The following is a 20,668-nucleotide window of genomic DNA, read 5'->3' on the forward strand; positions in this document are numbered from 1 at the left end:
CTGTAGTTGTCGTGACTTGTGGTAGCGCTTTGACTGTACAGCTTACTTAGTTTTCTTGTGACCGCTTGGCAAGTCCTGTTGTTTTTATGAACCAAATTTAGGAAGCTGGAGCGTGCTTGTTGCACAAAACTAATTGCCTAATAAGCTCAAAGTAGAAGAAGGGGGCAGGCACCTTGGTGCTATTAGAGCATGCAAATGGGATGCAAGGTTATTAGCACTGTGCCCTAAGCCACAGGTGTTGACTTTTGCTTGTCTACCGTGTTCCTGATGCAGGAGAGTAAGAATAGAATTGCCTGAACGTTAGCAAGCTGAAAAATCTAGTGACCTCTCTGCAACCGCCCCCCCCACCACCAAATTATCTATTTGTTGATGATCATACAGCAAGAAACCTTGAAGCCCTGCTACCTGCCTTCATTTTACTGACAAAAAATATAGCCCTCCGTCTTCCATTTCAGACCTGTCGCTTTCAGGTAGTCACAGACACTAAATACTGAACAGGGTCAATATTGATTCACTTCCAGACCGAATGCAACAGACAGACAAGCCAAAGGGAATCAAGCTTGCAGAGCAATGGAGGGCTCCAGACGGCTGCTGTTGGAAACACTGTAGCTTCTACGCTCCTGACTGGCCCTTAGGCTGGAAAGGAGGCTAGACTTCTCTGTGGAGAAGTTCCCATGTCAGAATGTTTCCAAGGACCACAGTTGTTTGCATAATCCTAACGGTGTTTGATGTGCATCTATTTCTTCCGAGCCTGACATCTGCTACCCCTTCTCAGCAACCCCAGGCTTCCAAAGAAGGTTTTAGATTTCCTGAGGCCTTCACAACCCCCCAAGTTATTGACTTACCCCTTTGCCCCTTTCTAGAGCACTGTGGACAAACTCATTAAGAAGACCAACCTGGCCCTGGTGGTGGGCACAAACAGCTGGAGGGAGCAGTTCATCGAAGCGATCACCGTCAGTGCTGGTGAGTGCCTCTCTCTGTACCCTGCGGAGTGAAATGGCCAGGCTTGCCTAGGTTTTCCTGCTCTGCCACTGGCAAAGCACCACACACGTGGCAAAATTAAGAGAAGCCGGCGTGTCTGTTGCCTGTATCCATTTATCGTTCTCTTGGAGGGTAGACGGGCTAAGTTTAAACCCATGTGCATCTTAATTTGCTGTTGAACCGATCCTGGGGTTTTTGTCTGGATCCCTGAAAGCAGCACACATTGGCCAAGTGGAGGTCACAAGGAGCAAGTTCAGGGGAAGAGAAGGAAGGAGACATGAATCGCTGTTGGCATCCTTTTACACCCCCTTCCATGGCACTGAACATCTTAAGCATCTGCATTGGCAAGTGTGCCGCCCCCCCCCCCCCCCCCCTTTGCCGTCAAGCTCCATCCACTCTCACTGTGGACAGGGCCAGAGGGAGACACTGACATCGATCCAAGCAACACTGCTTTGCATTTTTGTCTTCCTTTCCGGCTCTTTTCCTCCACTTACACTAGTTCTTTCTCCCAGATCCCCATAGCCTCATCCCACTGCCACCATCAACAGAGCTAGGGGTTTCTAAGCATCCAGTGATACCCAAGCTGTAAGAGGTGGCAAAGGCATCATCATTAGCAGTTAGGCCGTGACTTCTGTCACAGCCTCCTCTTTCCAGTCCGTCACAGAACACTTGAATGGATCTCCCAAGTGCTGTGGGAACAGAGAGTGTTAAAAAAAAAAAAAAAAAAAAAAAAAAAAAAAAAAAAAAGAAGTATAGCTGTTTTTTATTCATGCTGGCTGTCGCCATGCTATGGTTTCTTGCAGTCAAATATACAATGGGAATTTATGAGCATTGAAGAGCAGAATACTATTTGGAGGGTGGATTTAAATTTTACATGTCAGCAGTAATAGAAGGAGAGGGAAACACCCCCTGGGTGCTTTATGTTTTTCTGAAGCACGAGGAAGTCTCAGAAATGACCAAATTGTTATGGAGATTTGAGCCCTTCAAATCACAACACGAAAAACAACATAACACTGTGTTGAAACATCTCCAGTAGGTTCCGAGTCTCCTTTGGTTGTGGCTGTCTAAGCAGTTGTGTGATGGCTGTGTGCTGGGTACCAGTCCACGGTCTGTCTGTGTCCATCACTGCTCTTGTGGTGGTGAACGGAATAGACAGCTACTCCTGCTCTGATTGTAGTCTAGGAGAGAGCAAGTAAGACACCTAGTTCACATGTGTCTGATCAAAAGCTCCGGAGAGAGAACACTGAGGCTGGGGTTGGGGGGAGACAGGGAGTATGCAGGTGACCGATCTGACTCCATCCAAAGACCATTTAAGGGCAGATTTGCTTTCCTAGCAACAGAGTGGATTCATGTCCTTACACGTTCTAGTAACTTTTAGAAAGTGTGCCAACTACCTCAGGACTGCTCTAAGCTGATGCAGTGTTAAACAGTGGTGGGGATTATGCTATAGACAAAGCCAGTCATGCATTGGATGCTCAGGCATGCAGAGAAACAGGTATAAAGATGTCGGTACTCCCTTCATTCGAAGAGCGGGAACTGGGATTGTAGACACCGAAGAAATCCTTTCAGATTCCCACGTAGCACTTTGAGTTGTTGTCTTTACCGTGTAGATGGAAGAATCTACGTAGTTCCAGAGAAACAGCTCGGCTCGAGAAGATAGTGTGTGTGTCCATGTGTGTGAGTGTGTGTGTTTGTGTGTGTGTGTGTATGCACATGTGTGTGCACATTTGAAGGCCGAAGGTCCATGTCTAATGTCTTTCCTATCACCCTCCTCCTTATTTTTTGAAGCAAGGTCTCTCACTGAAACTGGAGCTCACTGATTCAGCTAGACTATCTGGTTAGCAACCCCCTGGGTCACTTCCGTCTCTACGGCTCTGATGATGGTGTTACGAGCACACACCACCATCCCAGCTTTGTAGGCGGGTGCTGTGCATGGAACTCCGATCCTCACACTTGCACACTCAGCACTTCACAGCTGACCCATCTCCTCAGCCCTTATCTTCAGCCGTGACCTGCCGAAAGGGACTCCATGTGCTAGTGACTATTTTGAAGGGACAAAGAAGTTTCAATGTGAGGAAAATTGCTGCCCACCCGCTTCGTAGACAGGCTAGCCTCGTCACTTCTCCTGATACCATGTTATCATCATTCCATAATGGGTCTTAACTCCAGCACTCTTGTATGTGTGCATGTGTGTGTGCGTGTGCATGTGTGTGTGTGTGCATGTGTGTGTGTGTGTGTGCGTGTGTGCATGTGTGTGTGCGTGTGTGTGTGTGTGTGTGTGTGTGTGTGTGTGTGTGTGTTACTGAAGATTGCACACAGGGTTTTACATATGCCAGGCAGGCTCTTTACCCTTCATTGAGTTATATCCCTAGCCTTAATTTGTTTTTAATTTTGAGGCAGTATCTCAATAACTTGCCCCCCCAGCCTTGAACTCACTCTGTAGCCTGAAGCTTTGCATCCTTCCAAGTATATTGCAGATGTGTGATGACTCACTCAGCTCCAAATCCTTTGAAAACCAGTGAATCAATGAAGTTCAAAATCTACCAAGCATTATGGGTTTTTATGTGTATACGTGTGCATGTGGTGTGTGTGAGTGTGTGAGTGTGTGTGTGTGTGTGTGTGTGTGTGTGTGTGTTTCTAAATGACTGCTTAGAGACAGACGATGTTTAGAAACTTGGCATTTCCTGGGCTAATTGACCTTATTTACAATGTTGAGATAAAGAAGACCTGAAAAATAAACACATAGTTTATAGGCACTGAATTACATTAAATTACATGAAAGACAGTTTTCAAAGTGCAATTTTTGTAATTATAACTGAATTTAAGTGCCTAGGGAATGTTAATACTCTCAGGTTGTTAAGCAGACAATAAAATTTGTAAAGCAGCATTTATTGAAGGCAGACTTTCATTGGATTTCTAAGATTTCATGGCTTAAACAGTTGAGAATCAGAAAGATTTTCCTTATTAAAAATATTAAATTGTCTTTGAAGGGCTCTGCCGAGAGTCTTTTTTTCCCAAGCAATTTTCTGTGCAAAATTGAATCTATGTGTCTTGCTAAACAAAAGTAATAATTTTGTAAATGGGATTTGGCTTCTCCCTCTCTCTCTCTCTTCTCTCTCTCTCTCTCTCTCTCTCTCTCTCTCTCTCTCTCTCTCTCATTAACTATATCAAAACTGGTTTCGAAGTAACTAGCTGGTAAAGTGGCTCCCCACTGTGCCTGAAGCGCACAGCTCGATACCTGGGCTACCTATGGCAGTCATGTGTCCGCTCGCCAAGTTCTGACATTTGAGTGTTTGAAGAGCTGAAGGACTCAAGAGACTCGGGAGATCAGGAAGGGATTAGACAGTCATGTTCCAGCAATTCTCCTTCTGCTGCTTCCTGGACAGGAGACCAGAAGCCGCAGTGTGCCGCAGTTAACCGTGAAAGAGCTGTCAGAGCATTTCAAGGCAAGCCCAGTCCCACCAGGTGTTTTTAGGATGTGTCCACACATGTACTTCTCCATGAAGCTAGCACTTACTGCCTATCCACTTTGAGTCTCCCCTCCCCACCCCACCCCCGCAATTCTTCCTTCCTCCTTATATCCTCCCACCCAGGGCAGAGTAGCACCTTTGGGTTGACCTTAAGAATCAAGGGTCAGTCAAATACAGGGGAAGCAGGAAGACCAGCATAGAGGGCAGACATAAGCCGGGTAAAGACCGGGAGGATGTTCGTGTTGTGTCCACAGCCTCCATGGTGTTAATTCATCACTTCAGCCTCTGGCTGAGGAAGGGTGTGGGAAGTCAGAGCAAGGCCAGCCCTGTAGACAGATGGAGGTTTGTGAGTCTGCCCTTCAAAAACTCCCTGGGTGACTCAGCAGATTATTTCTTGAGAATGGGGGGAGGGGTTTGCACATGCGTGCGCTCGCACACACAGCCCCACCTCCATCTCTGTTCCCTCATATGTAAAGTGGAGAAAAGTATGCCTGATTCATGAACTCACCACCGTATTAGTTAAGACAATGCACATTTTCAGTTAAATATTTGGGTGCCAAAATTGGCTATCTGGGAAGTAACTAGTACACACAAACATATGCATCCATGCATAGACACACACAGACACACAGACAGGCACAGGCTTGCACAGACACACGGAGATGCACGCATACACTGACACAGGTACGCAGAATACCTGCATACAATGGGACAAGTGCCACCGTCTGGGTACCGGAACCACAGCTTGCAACGTAAAGTGTTTTCCACAATACTTGTTGTCTCTTTACAATCTAGTTCACAGTTCTTTGGGGAGGATCCTCGTCAATTCCCAAAAGAACAGAGGGAAGCATTTGTTTTCCTACTCACACCCTGCTTCTGATAGGTACTTCTACTGCCTGATAATCTGTGAGTTTTTTTTTTTTTTTTTTTTTTAAGTGCCTTTATTTCACGGAAAGAGTTTTCTGAAATTCCTTTTTAACATAATTTTTGTATATCTTACATAGCACCTATTAGAATTTTCACAATAAAAAGAGAGAGAGAGAGAGAGAGAGAGAGAGAGAGAGAGAGAGAGAGAGCTCAAAATGACACAAAAGAACATCCTTCTGGCTGTTTTGGTTCAACCTCTGGGCATATCCTTGACCAAATATATACTTTTTCTGACTTTGAGTCTCGTAAGTAGAGGAATGAAAAGGCAAGACCGGGCTAGGACTAAGGTACCAACCCATATTGAGACCTGGGAACTCATTCAGAGACCGTCCCGTCCCTGCAGTATCCCGGGTAACACGGGGCTTTGTGCCCTACCTGATTTAGGGCGATGGGAAAACACACCCTGCCCACCCACCTGGCTTGCCCAGAGTAAACGTTCAGAACAGGAGCAGCATACACTCCATGTCTCTCCTCCCAGTAGGGAAAGGAGGTGGGGGACCGTCCTGGATGAGCCTCAGAGGAAACTAACTGAGATGATAAAGAGTCAACAGTGTTCATTCTCGGACTGGCATTCTCTAAGGACAGGGGAAACTTCACTGCGTAAGAGAAACCATTCAATGTAAGCCCAGTTTAGCTCAAGCAGTTGCTGTGTTCAGCCTGAAGCAGGTCACAGTGGATAGGTTGAATCAGGAGCTAGCCCAGTGCACCTGGAGACAGGCACAGTGTACTGGATGCTGCTGTTCCCAGTCTTTTGCCAGTACTTTGCCCGTGCATGTCGGGTGGATTGGGAGGGTTCTCAATGAAAGCCAAGTGTTGACTTTCCAAAGCTGCCAACTCGGTAGTGCCCCCAGACAGTAATGGACTTAAGTAATTGTCAGCCTGAAGACTGGTCCACTTCAAAAGTCTTAAATAATAAAAAAATGAAACCTCAAATGAGTTTCAAGGGATTTCCAGGCAGTCTTGTTGAAGCAGAGATCTTCCCAGCAGCCCTTGTCATCGAATAGCACCATGAGGACATTCTCAGAACAACATGTGCTGATGCCAGGTGCCCCTCAAATCCTGCCTATGTATTTGGAAATGATCCTGCTTGTCCAGGTTTGACACAGGCTCAGCAGGACAATGTGACTAGAAAAGGGGACACATCGTTTTTTACTTATTTCTCACACGCTGTGAAGATTCTTAAATACCCTTTGTCTAAAATCAAAGAAACTAGCTTCATGAGAGAGGGTTGGTCCAGTTGTTTGTCGTGAATAAAGTCCGCCAAAGGCCAGCAAATTAAAGGGCAGCTTACTCTGCCTGAATAGCATTCTCACTTATTTGACTGTCGACTACAAGTCCGAGGCTTTATACACATGGCCTCGGCTCATCACAGCTGCACTTTGAGGCGCACAACTGAACATCCCGAGACTCAGACAGTGACCTAGCTGTATAGTATCACACAGTGGAAAAGGACAGCTGGCCTATGGAACCTCGTCTTTGCCAGCCTATACCCAGCAAGTGTCCAGCTTGGCCATACGTGACTCCTTTAGTCTTGGAGTAACTGGCAGCAAGTCAGATGAAGTGATACAGGAGAAGAGATTTACAATGGATAAGCCTTTTGGTCTCAGATACAGGATTGTGAAGTTGAGGCTTTGGAAAAGAATGTGCAAGCCTAAAACAGATGTACTGACTGACTAGAAAGAAAAGTCAGTCATCAAACACAAACTACATCAGGCTGGAGAGATGGCTCAGCAGTTAAGAGCACTGGCTGCTCTTCCAGAGGACCTGGATTCCATTCCCAGCACCTACATGGCAGCTCACAACTGTCTGTAACTCCAGTTCCAGGGGACCTGACACCACACACACACACACACACATACATACATGCAAAAAAAAGTCAATACACATAAAATAAAAAATAAATAAGTTTTAAAAAGCAACAAGCTAGATCAATTCCTGGTTTTCCCAGAGTCTCCAGGTTTGATCCCATCCTGAGGAACCCAGGAGGCTTCCAAAGTGAGTCTGTGACTTTGAGCTGTGTTGTGTCTGATCCTAGATGTAAGGTTGTTTGTTTAAACTCAGACAAGAGTCATTGACCAGCCTCTTCTATATGCTCTTGGCCTTTCCCTGTGATGTGACATTCTATAGAGAGATTCTTCATGCCTAGAATCCCCTGTAGACTTGACCAGCCTTGTGTGGATAGAATAGCAATTACTTGACATGAAAAGTGAATAGAACTGTTGCCATTCACCTCGATTCCTTCTCTCAGCACATAGCTGGAGCACATTCTTTGTGAGAGAAACTACATTTAAATAACCTAATTTTCCAGTTTATGCTGGAAATCCTTACCTTCTTTGATCACTTGAATTAAAATAGTCAAAGAGCCACAAAAACTGACTGGCCTGTGAATGGAAGGGATAGAACATGCAGCATTATGAGTTGTCTTTGACACACAGAACAGTGAAGGAAGGAGACAGAAATATTTATGGAGTCCCCAAAGGGTCCTTTATCTTAGGCAATCAACTTGCATAGTTCTGTTATTTGAAATTGAAGGTCTATGTTTAATGGAGATGGACTATCTGCCGTGGAGTATATAGTAAATAAATTGTGCCATTACATTTGATCAAAGGTCAACATAGACATCAGCTGCATTGTTTGTACTAAGCTTGATATGGTATCAGATCTAGGAGATTAAATATATATGTATATTAAGTATCTATATATTTGTAATATATATTTATAATATATAAATATATATTTAATATATATATACACATACACACATATGCTATGCTTCAAGAACACCTTGAAACATCTGTAACCCTATAATTTTACAAAATCCATATACAGGTGGCAGACAGAGGTACAAAAGTATGTACTTGTAAATAGAAAGTATGTGTGTGTGCAAATAATTCATATTTAAAATGGCACTCTCTGTCACTGTGGTTGGTGAAATGTTCTTGCCATGTGGCCGATAATTATGAACCTACCCAACAAAGAGTAGAGGTAGAAGGAGTGAGTGAGAAAATACTGAGGACCGTAATTTCCAGAAACTCCTTCTGGGAGACACACTAGGTCATCCTAGTATGGAGGCCCCGATGATATCCATCCATTTAAAAACTGCCAATGGGAGCAGGCAAAAGTGAAGAACCCAGCAGCATCCCCTCCTCATTTTCTAACAAGGCAGGCCGGACAGCCACAATGGGGTACAAGCACAGGAGACAGGATGCAGATCAATTATTTTCTGGCCCCTGGATATGTGTTAGCCGATTTTTTTTTTTTTTTCAGAAAAAGAATATTGGCTTGTTGGGCTGTTTTCCTCTTAAATTGCCTATTACAAAAGTCCTGAGGAAAACACTGTAGTGAAGGGCTCTGGAATGAGTCAGCGTTCTCTCCTTCCTTCGTAAGCCTGAAGTCATGTCTCGAATGCGGCTTTTGTCTGGAGAGGCGCTGGCTCAGCCCTGCCAACAATGCTCCATCTCTGGATCCAGTAGCTCTTTTGTTGGCATTGGCTGCTGCAATGTGAAGACAGATTTAGCTGTTGCTTGCCCATCGGCGCTCGAGACGAAGGGGCCCTTCCCATCCCTAGATGGGAGCCTTTGGATAGTGTGTCAATGAGGGAAGCATTTCAGTATCACCTGGAGAACTGGAAAACAGAATAAACATACCCCCTGAGTGTGTACAGCCTCTCCCTACACACACACACACACACACACACACACACACACACATACCCTATAGGCAGCAACAGCCCATACCACAGCAGCCTACAGCACTAATTCTTGCTGTTCACAGCGTGCCCTCTTAATGAGAATCTTGTCATCCAAAGTCCTACAGTGAAAAGCCACTTGCCCAAATCAACTTTGGCACACACTACCCACCCAGTACATATTTCCTTCCTTGTCCTTGTTGGATCATTTCTGGCAGAGTGTTGTGTCCTTTTTCCTGTTAAAACATCTGAGGTCCGAATCATGGCAAAGCACTGGACAGCAGCCTATTGATAATCTATTCCAGTTTTCAGCTATTTGATAAAGATTGTGACGAGAGAGAGAGAAAGAGAGAGAGAGAGAGAGAGAGAGAGAAGAGAGAGAGAGAGAGAGAGAGAGAGAGACTCCTCCAAGGCAGCACAGAGGCAGCTTTCGAACTCAAGGCTCTTGCTACCCTCATAGAACAGTGTTCTCATTTTCCTGTTGGAGCTGTGGGCTGCTGCCTCCGCCAGTCAGACAGACATTTCTGTCTGTGGGATTCCCGGTGATGTGATACCTCAAGACTAGGCGGAGCCAAGATTAGAATTTCCCTGGCCCCAGAGTCTTAGCAGCAGGAATGAGTGGAAGACCTTGATGTGGTGAGTAGCTGTTTCCTGTTCTCACCGCTCCGCAGCAGCCCTGTGCAGCACCACGGAGCACACCCAACCACATGGGGACACAGATGTCGGGTTCTTACCCTGAGCCGAGGTTTCTGATTCTGAAACTACCAATCCTCTTCGCATCTTGTCTGGCTTCTGCCTCGCAGAGAGAACATCACGCCTGTAAGAAGCCACTTCTCACTCTATGCACAGACCCATCCTCTGCCTCTGCATGCAATGCCTTTACTCTTTACATGGCTATTTCTCTAAGCTCACAGAGCACCTCATCTTAGGGGTTTCTCAACTAGCCAGATTCTCTCTCTCTCTCTCTCTCTCTCTCTCTCTCTCACACACACACACACACACACACACACACACATTTGCATTTTTAAAAATCTCATCACAAAAGGAATAGCTCGTTGTTCCTTTTCCCATTTATCTAAAGGAGGAAATGAGGTACAAAGGGACTTCGTGAGGTACCCATGTCAATCATAGGCAGAGCCTTGTTTTCAGCGGTGGGTCCCATTTATGGAGATCTCATTGAAAATCACAACAGAGAGAAGGAATAGGAGCACGCAGATGAAGGATGCCCTGAGCAATTGCAACCACTTTGTATTGTGTAAACCGAGGAGGCCATGATTAGAATGTCGGGTGCTCACTCACACCACCACTTTGTCAACAATAGACTCATGTAACTGCAAAATCCAAACAGTCCATGCAGGTGGCCCTGAGATCAGGAAAATGGTCCTAGGAAGGTTGCTATCTCCACAGAAGGACAAGGAGTTCTTCCTGCTTGGTGGCCAGAGAGAAAGATGTTTGAACCAAAGTAAAAGAGAATCCTAGTCCCCAGCAAAGCTGGTATAAGCCATTGACCTTGAGTATCATAGCAAAGCTGAATTCTTAAGAATAAAGTAGAGCCAGCCATTCTCCCAAAGACTAATTCAGCATTTTATAAATCACATAGAGGCTTAAAGGAGACAGATATTTCTCAATTATACCTTCCCCCAAAAAACAAAACAATGAGATTAGATTGTGCCCGAATGAATGTTTGCTACACAAAGGACAGAGTTTATTCCCCCACACACACCTACCCATGGACACGATGGATCTAGTTAGTCATGGCAGCGAGGAAGCAGAATTTCAGAGCTTGTAAGGAAGTCACTTGCATTTTGTTAGAGCCTTGGTTTTGTTCGTTAATATGGTCTTGTCAGGTTCCTGGGAATGTGAGGGAGGTGAGGCGTGTGCATCTATCGATATGCATGGAAGTAAGTAAGTGTCCAGGGAGGGAGCTGGCACCCACAGCGTCACTACAATCACATCTTAAGTGGCTCCAGGTATCCTTCATGCTCCCCTGCATGAGGGGGGAGACTTGGGTCCTTAGCTGACCTTTATGTAAACTTGAACATCTTCCTGAGATATCACATCAGTATGTTTTTTGAAAATAACAGGCTCATGGCTGCCCCCACAGCTCCTCTAATCTCAGCATCCCCCCCACTCTCCCCCAGGAGGTTGATGTAGACACAGCTGCTGCTGTTTACCAAGTGCTAAGGGAACCCCCAGGTCACTCTTAGAACCTGGTGTACCCACCTACTACCTGCTAATAACTCACCCATCCAAAGTAGCAGGTGTCTCTGCATTTGCTGTGTGCAGGTTCTCCTTGCCAAAGGTTTGTCTCTTTGGTTACTCAAGCCTGCAGGAAATGTGTTTCCATCGCCGGAGCCTGGAATCCTTTCTGTCCTGCAATTAATTGACGATGAGAGAACATTGAGTTTCGAGATTCTTGCTCTGATGTAGCGGGGAAGAGAGCTCAAGGCAAAAATCACACGTGATGGATAATGTTGAGCTCTAATTATGGAGACGTGGGGTGAGGGGCACCCAGCAGTCTCCCCCCTAACAGTTTCATTTGTTAATAATCCGACTTAGGGAGAGCTGGAATGCCTTAGTGGACCCGCCTTTCATCTTGACAGTGGCTGTAGTGCTGAGACATATCTGTGCCCCATGAGATATTTCTTTAGCTGTGTTAATCGTCCTAACTAGAGCTGGAAAAGCCTAAGGATGATCTTCATGAAAAGCATCTGCCAGAGGCTCATTCATCTCACACAAGGTTGAGACTCACACGCTGAAAGTGGGTTCCTGTTTGGAGTCCCTTTCGAATAATGTCACAGATCACCTGAGTCTTGGCTCCCTGATAATAAACACGTGTCCTATAGAGAAGAATGCCCCACAGCTGTGGCCTGGAAGTAACTGGTGAAATTCATCAGGAGGGCCTATGTAGTATCTTCTTTGCCCATGATTAGGCCAGCAGTCCAAGCTATAAAGGCTATAGCAGTCTCCGACTCAAATTTGGTGGACAATGATATTGGGATCCAGTGCCTTCACTGATAAAAGTAGGATGCAGACTGGAGAGAACTGTGTCCCAGAAGTGACCTGGATAATGCTGTGCATGCCAGTGTCCAGTAACCACAGATTCCAGGACCAGTGTCCCCATGCTGATTCCAATCCCATTAGCTAGTGGAAAAAAAAAATACCACTCAATTGTAACACTTGAGTCTCTCTTTGGCTCCATGGGACTCAGGCTGTAAGGAAAGTGGCCAATAGCCACGCTCATACTCACCCCAGGAAGCACAATCCACTTTAAGGGACATGATTTTTTTTTAATTCAGGTGTATTTTAAGAAGCTCCCAGAGGACAAGTTCATTTTCAGTTCATTTGTAATTATTTTTCATACAAGTATGCATCATGTCCAGAGCATATCCCCCATAGCACCCATCATCCAGGTTCTCACCCCTTCATACCCCTCCCTGTTAGCTCCCTTTGCTGCTCTAGGATGTTTTACTTCTACTTTCATTCCATATTTGGTTTTCTGCATCTATATAATGACATTCATAATTTTATGCATCCATATAAAATCTAGAGCCACAAACACGAGAAAACATACAATTTTTGCCTTCCTAAAGCCTTAATGTCTTTACTGTGACCATCTTAAGCTGTAGTTTCCTGTCAGGGACATAAGTTATTTCTTCTTTATGGCTAAAACTTTCCATTGATAAGATACCACATTTCTCCAGCCATTCCTTGCTTCTTGAACAGGTAGGTAAATGCTACAATGTAGCTATTCTGAGTGGCGCTGCAATACAAGGGGGTGAGTTCTTAGGAGGAAAAGAGAAACCTGGCGTGTTATCAAGACACAGAATTGTCTTATGAGAAAGTTTTACATAGACTGAAAGAGAAGAAAACAAGAAGTATTCACGTCTCTTAAAGAGTCTAAGAACAATAGATAGGAACATCCCCCCAGAAACCAGCCATAGTATTGGCCACATGGCCTCGCATGGCTTTGAGCACTGAGTAGTTTTTGAGTAAAAGTATAAGTAAGCTCACTAGAAGATACAGCTACCAGAAGCTTCAAGAATATATTAATCAAAGTATAATACCTCATATGAGGAAAGTAAAAGACCTTCCCCGTTGCAGCCAGGTTAAGTGGAGATGTGTTCAGTCAGCGGTGGAGATGGGTTTTGTTCCAAGCATCATATTTTAAGTAATGAGTAGTGGCTCACTAAGAGGATCCTCAGAGGAGTAGGACCAGCCTGGCAAAGGAACATGGACCTCAGCCTGAAAGTGACATGACTGTATCCATCTCAAACGCATGGAGCCCATCACCTGGGTGAGGGTTAGGTAGTGGCTGTTGCCTAGGGGGTGGGACCCGAAGAAATGAGACCCAGCAGCCTGAGCTCCCTACCAGAACCACCAAACACAGACTGTGAAATGGTCGATCCTCTGGTATGGCTGAATCTCTCAAGTGTGGTCATTTTAGAAGAGCGATTATAGAGGAATTCACATTAAACAGCCGGTTGAATTTGGCCAACGTTGGGTTCCGCTTTTACCCAACACACTCATTTCAGAGGACAGAAAACGAATGGCTACAGTTTCTCCTGTGCTTCAGCAGCTCACATATCTGAAAATACACAAACTGAGTTTTAAGGTATTTCTGACAGGAAGGCATCTTTCTAAGTTTCCTTAGAAGAAAACTTCAACATCGTCTCTTTTCCCTCCGAGAATGTAGTAGTGTTCTCACTGAGCAAGCTATAGAGAATGCTGATTATTGTCCAGACCTAGAACAAGAGGTGAATCTTCAGGACTTGCTTTTGGGTGGGTCACTGAGCTTATGATACATAGAAACCATTAAGACCAGGAAATGGTGATTCGTAATAAAAATAACTTACAAGTATGTAAAAGGGGAAAGGAAAAGAACATTTAAGTCATGGCAAGAACAAGATAGTAAAATGCTACTGAACGTAACTCAAGCTTTATGTACTAAACACAAATACATACACAGGTACACAGGAATAAGAAAATAAAAATTGGCTTGTTGAATTGCAGATCTTGGGTTGTTGCTGCTATTGTTGCTGTTGCTACTGTTGTTGCTGTTGTTGCTATTGTCTCCTTCTCTGAATAAGAGAAAGGCTGAATTAGCTGAGTGGCTGATGGCTATGTTTTCCTTTGCCTTTTCCATTTCAAGATTCTGCCTAAACCTCTGCAGGCAATGGGAAATCGAAACAGAACAGGATAGGAGCACTTAGCTTGATTCTATACATTAAGTTGTAAAAGAAGAGAAGCTTCTGGAACGGGGGATCAGAGAACTCATTGGATACCTGTGAAGGACTAGGATGATCTAACACTGACCCAGGCTAACAGCAGTCTGTGTCTCCCAGTCTGCCTTACACAAACACTTACGGTCTTTCAAGCAGTTTCCCAGGCTCTAGAATGGGCAGTTAGATGCAGGTCCAGGTGTTCTGAATTGGAAAGCTGACCTTTGTCCATTAGAAACAGGAGTAAGAACTTGATGTTTTCCAATGCAGAGATTCCAGAATGGTCACAACTACAATGGCCTCTTTGCTTGGCTCCCTGTGTGCATGGTCCCCAAAGACATAAAGAACAGCATACATCTGACTCAGTGAATAAAAATTATGTCTCAAAATTCTAGAATTCAAATGTGACTGGTTGTATGTGCCAATTTTTTTTTTTTATATTCATAGAAGGCACAGCATTGTATGTACCTGGCACTGGGCAATGGAATGGTAGAATCAGTATGTGAACAATGCTAATCCTACTTGCTTCAATGAGGCATCATGTAGGAATATGTTCCCTCAGGCAGTTAGATCAAATCACAACTTAGATACTTACCCAGCTTACCCACTGAATGATTATTATTTAAAAAAAATTAAATTGCCTAAGTTTGAGAGTCTTCCTATACAGGATAAGAATAATGATACCCACCTTAGAGGGTTACTGTAAAGTTGATAGAAGGTCAGTATGGGAAAGTTTTTTTTTTCTTTGTTTTTTGTTTTTGTTTTGTTTTGTTTTGTTTTTTTAAAAAAAAAAAAAAACTCAGTGTCGTCTCTAGTTAGGCAACCCCTCAGGTCCTTTCTCTGTGCTCCCTCCTTTTTTTAAAAAGAAATCAGCTGGAGGAAATAGTGATGATAAATGTTCAGTTGAGCTGTACACAGATCCATTGACATCAGACTGCTGGGTCTGGATTGATTTTATGCCTTCCTGTCAGCAAGCAACAATGCTGGGCTGTAGCACACGGCTGTGAAGGGTTTCATGTTTTCACAAAGGACACAGATCTTTCCTCTGCCGGTCTTCAGAGCAGCACCGTGATATGGCAGTTGGCAAACTCTGATGCTTGGGAAATTTAAGTGTCTTCCCAAAGCAAGCAACGAGAAACAGAAACTGGTTTGGAGTATTTCTGACTCAAGTGCAGTACAACCCAGCAGCTTCTTTTTCTGGTTCCCAAAGCACTCCGTGAGGCCCATGTCTATGGAGGGATGTCAACAAACACCTGTTTACTGTAGAAGATAAGTTATCAGCTGGTGGCAAGCCTCCTGCTCAGCTCCCATGGCCCACTGAGCTGATGATGTCCTTGTTCTGTGCTCCAGAGAAAGTGCCAACGCCTTGTTATTGCATCAATAGTTGAAGTGAAGTCGTCTCTACTGCCTGCACTTTTAATGCTTTGGCTATTTTTATGGTTATATTTATGGAGGCCAACATGTATCAGGGAAGCCATTTATAAGGCTCTGGGAGGGATTAATGGAACACAGATTGTTTATCTTTCCATTAGTGGACCCTATAAAGCTGAAAAGAAGGGTTCTGAGATAAGAGGGATTTAACTGGGAGCCTATAAAAGCAAACCCACCAACGTGCCTTTCTCCATGCTAGCTCAGAAGAGGGACATGAAGGAAGCTTGTAGCCCTAAGCAATCCTGTGCCAAGAGGCTACAGAAGCAGCAGATTGCTGTACTCCCTGCTACGGCATAAAAAATGCTCCCAAGTTATGGAGGAGGAGGGCTAATGTTCAATTTCCCTTTGCAAGAAACAATCTTAAGGATAGTCCAGCAGGTGATGGACACACTTAACACTCTTGTCCTTCCCCCAAGACAGGATAATTGTGTAGCATACATGGCAGTCAGTGGTCATTTTTAATAGTTACATGACTTGTCAGCTAATCATTAAAATTTATGAAGTTCAGTGAGATCCAAGGGAAAAAAAATGAACCTCACATGTCTACTTTAAAATGCTGTAAGATACAACGTGGACTTCACATTTCAGACTGAAGCATGAAAACATTTAAGATTCTCTATAATGCTGGAAGGCTACTGGATATTCTCTCTCTCTCTCTCCTCTCTCCTCTCTCTCTCTCTCTCTCTCTCTCTCTCTCTCTCTCTCTCTCTCTCTCACACACACACACACACACACACACACACACAATGTTTGGATTTAGTTTTTGAGACAGGGTCTTGCTATATAGCTCCAGCTAAGCCTCAAACTCACTGCCTCTGCTTCCCAGCCACAACACTCTGTGCTTTATGTTATTTTGTTTTAAAACGTGTAGAATATAACATTAGGAAACAGCGTATTAACTAAGCAATGAAATAGTGATGGGAAAACACATCTGTACACCTAAGTAGAAGGATACAATGATAAGCAACATGATAATCATTAGCTTGAAGCATCTTCAGATACTTGATACAAATCGTCTAATTATTCCCATGCACAGCCCTCCTGGGAAAGGTGTTATTATTTCCACCTTTAAAATAAATGTAATATCTACTCCTGATTTATATGTGTCATTTCTTTGAGAAGTTTCATTCTCTGCTTTTTGGTTCATCTCTAAACTTTGAAACTTGATCATTCTCGAAATAAATAATTTTGCAGAGGCGGAGTGTTCTTTGCTTCTTTGGATGATTGATATAAATTCAGTGTTTACCAAATATTTTCGTCATATATCCTGAGAAGTTATAAAGTGACCAAAAATATGGAAGTTAAGAAAACGATCTGATACAAAATAATTATAACCGAAAACTGCAGTGCATTAGCAGAGTGTACAGGTGAACATGCTTATAGTCAGAATCCATCCCTGGTGCATGAGGGGGCTTTTTGGAGCCCACTACCTAGGAGGGGACACCTCGTGCAGCCTTGAGGCAGGTGGAAGGGCTTGGACTTGCCTCTATTGGATGTGCCTCCCCATGGGATGCCTTGCCTTCTTGTGTGGGGGGGGGAGTTGGGAAGGAGGCTTGGGGGGTGAGAGAAGGGAAGAGGGGGATCTTTGATTTGTGTGTAAAATGAATGAAAAAATGTTCTTAATAAAAAACAAACTAACCCCCAAAAGAAGGGAGGGAGGGAGGGAGGGAGGGAGGGAGGAAGGAAGGAAGGAAGGAAGGAAGGAAGGAAGGAAGGAAGGAAGGAAGGAAGGAAGGAAGGAAGGAAGGAAGGAAGGACAGGAGTTAGACACAAGTCAGGCACAAAACTAACATGGTTCTTGTCTACCTCCCACCTTAAAATGAACTATGAAAACTGATGCTTTCACATTTTCATCTGGAGCAGAAAAGTAGGGTAAAAGAAAAGTTAGGATGTCAAGGAGAGAAAGGGCAGAGAAGAAATAGGAAGCAGGAAAATCTCCTAAATGCGTGGGCCGTGTTTACTTTGTTTTTAAGTGACACGTAGTAATTGTGCATAGTTGTGGCTACAGTGTGGTATGCTGATACATGTACCTCAAATTTAAGTAGTGACACATGAGGATTCCAAAGAACTGCTGCTGGTTGACCAAAGCTGCCATAATAAACTGCCACAAATTGATGCTTAAACAGAAGAAATTTATCTCCTGTGCATCAAGGTCGAGTAGGTTTGGTTCTTCCGAGCAAATCCTTGGCTTGCACATATATACTTGCAAGAAGGTCTCACTATATAGCCAAGCTGGCCTCAAACTCTAGTTAGTGCCTGCCTCTGGCTCTCAAATGCTGGACAATAGGACTGTGCCACCATGCCCAGAGCCAATGTCTTTTGGATGCATTGTCTCACATTATTGTTCAAAGGCATTGTCTCTAAATAAGATTGTATTCTAGGGGCCGGGACTTAGGGCTTCAAAGCACTGATTTGGAGGGAGGAGTATCATGTAGCCCATATCAGACACTTTTATTCAAAAAGTGTTTGTGCTTTTGGACAAGGCATGTTCTCACTCCTACAGCATGAACCTGGGAGGTCAACAATGTTTTTCCACTCGCAGAATTTTCTGTCAATTCACTTGACTCAAGTTCTTCAACTAAGCAGTCCCCAAAGGTGATTCCATATATCCAGGGGAGCATTTCTCCTAACAGCTTATTGGCTGCCTCCCAAAACCTCAAAGACAAGGCTACATTTTCTACAATCAAACTATTTATGTAATAATTGTCACTATGTGCTCACAGAAGAGCAGTCCATCACCTCCTCTCTATTTTTGTATGGCCAGGAGAAAACCCAGGCATGACACCCACTCTCTGCTCCAAGCCGGAGTGTGTTTAAGTGTGGAGTTTTCCACACTTCTTTGTGCCCCAGATGGCTTCACCCTGGATTGTGCCACAAAGAGCACAGGCATTTGCTTGGTACTGGCATTCTGATATCACACAGTCAGGAAGAGAGCTGCCAGCCCCACCTGCTGCCAGTCATATTAGTTGGAACAAAGTAAAGTAAATTCCGGGTGGTGTTGGAGGAAGTCAACAAAATGTTCAGGGAGACGTTCCTTTTAAAAATAGTCACAAAACACACAAACATGTATTTTCTGTCACTTTGAGAAAAGTGACATTGACTATCATAACGTGAAAACACATGAATGGAGGTTTTTTTTTCCTTAATATAAATTACATTTACACTAAAATCTTACATCTTCTATTAATGAAATAAGTCTTAGGTCATTGTTATTAACTTCCTGGTCTTTTTAACTAGCAATCCACCTGCCTTTCTATGTATGTTCAAGTGTGATTTAACTTGTGATCTACCTACATATAATGTAATGACATAGTGATGTAAAATCAGTAAAAATTCACGCATGCATTCCTTTAGTTAACAAGTGCTTGGTCACCTAAGTGATGGAGATGGTACCAAATACTAGATGCATAAAGGGCTCACAGTCAACTGGAGAGGAGAAGATATCAAACAGGCCTAATTTTAGATAAAGCAGCAGCTTTCAAAGTTGAACATGCCATCAAATCACAAGGAGGGTTTATTCAAGCCCAAATTTCTTGTCACATTCAGTGAGATTGAGAATTTGCATTTCTAATAGTTCCACAGTGCTGTTGCTCAGGGAGCACACCGAGAACCATTCACCCAAAGTTATAAGTATCTGGAGCCACGGTGGCTCTGAAGAAGGGTGGGAGGCATTTTAATGGATAAGTGGAGGAGAACAATGGAGAGAGAAGAATATGGTGCTGTGGGATGGTCTGTATGTCAAATTGCTCTGATTGGTCAATAAATAAAACACTGATTGGCCAGTGGCCAGACAGGAAGTATAGACGGGACTAACAGAGAGGAGAATTGAGAGAACAGGAAGGCGGAAGGAGTCACTGCCAGCTGCCACCATGACAAGCAGCATGTGAAGATGCTGGTAAGCTGTAGCAGGAATCTTAAAAGTTCTTATTAATAAAATCAAACCTGAGGCGAGTTATTGGGGTCCATGCTGGTAGATCAGAGAGACAGAACAGCCGCAGCTATCTCACCTCGCCGGATCCTCAGCTGGTCTTGTCTCCTCAGACTGGAGGCCTCTGAGTCCTCATCCCAATGGCTCTCAGCTGAATTGCTGCTCAAAAGCCTGAATGCTTAACCAGCCACATGCTTAACCAGCCAAAAGCTGAACCAGCCAAATGCCTCTAGTTTCTGGTTCTCACGCCTTATATATCTTTCTGCTTTCTACCACCACTCCCTGGGATTAAAGGCTGGCTTTCTGGGATTAAAGGCGTGTGTCACCATGCTTGGCTATTTCCAATGTGGCCTTGAACTCAGAGATCCAGAGGGATTTCTATCTCTGGAATGCTAGGATTAAAGGTGTGAGTGCCACCATTTTCTAGCCTTTGTATCTAGTGGCTGTCTGTTCTCTGACCCCAGATAAATTTATTAGAATACACAATACCACCACATTTCCTCTCTTTTTGTCTAAAATTAAAAAAGCTTATAACTAATACAAGAAAAACTATCTTCAATAAGTATATGCAATATACAGTCAAGATTACATTAACAATGTCTAGTCCATTAACATTTGACAGATCCAGACAAAAAAACTCCATTATATATATTAACAATGTCCAGTCCAGTAACATCTGATAAACTCAGACCAAAAAATTTTCATTACTTATCTTATTTAAAGCAAGTAGTTCCATTTTAAAAGTAGATTCCATAATCTCCCTTTTTATCTTATCATATCCATATTTTCTCTTTTTTCTTTTCATAATAGATTCATTAGTCTACCTTTTGTCATTTTTATATCTTCCCCTTTTTCTTCAGTGTAGATTCAGTGATCTACCTATTTATCCTATTATTTCTTTATCTTTTTTCTCAGAGTAGATTCGATGATCTACCTCATATCTATAGTAAGCCACAAGCCACGTGGCAAGGTATAGATTTATAGAAATGGATTAATTTAAGCTATAAGAACAGTTAGCAAG

At 43.6% G+C, this 20,668-nt stretch overlaps 1 protein-coding gene across 1 annotated transcript in view; it reads left to right on the forward strand.

Annotated features, from left to right (window-relative positions):
- Slc8a1 (solute carrier family 8 member A1) overlaps positions 1–20,668 on the forward strand; it is a 473,024-nt gene that overhangs the window by 418,841 nt on the left and 33,515 nt on the right. Inside the window, 1 exon segment of the mRNA XM_037198015.1 lies at positions 864–963. Coding sequence (XP_037053910.1) covers positions 864–963 — 100 coding nt within the window.

This window comes from Peromyscus leucopus, chromosome 22 (assembly GCF_004664715.2).
Source record: "Peromyscus leucopus breed LL Stock chromosome 22, UCI_PerLeu_2.1, whole genome shotgun sequence".
NCBI classification, from domain to species: Eukaryota; Metazoa; Chordata; class Mammalia; order Rodentia; family Cricetidae; genus Peromyscus; species Peromyscus leucopus.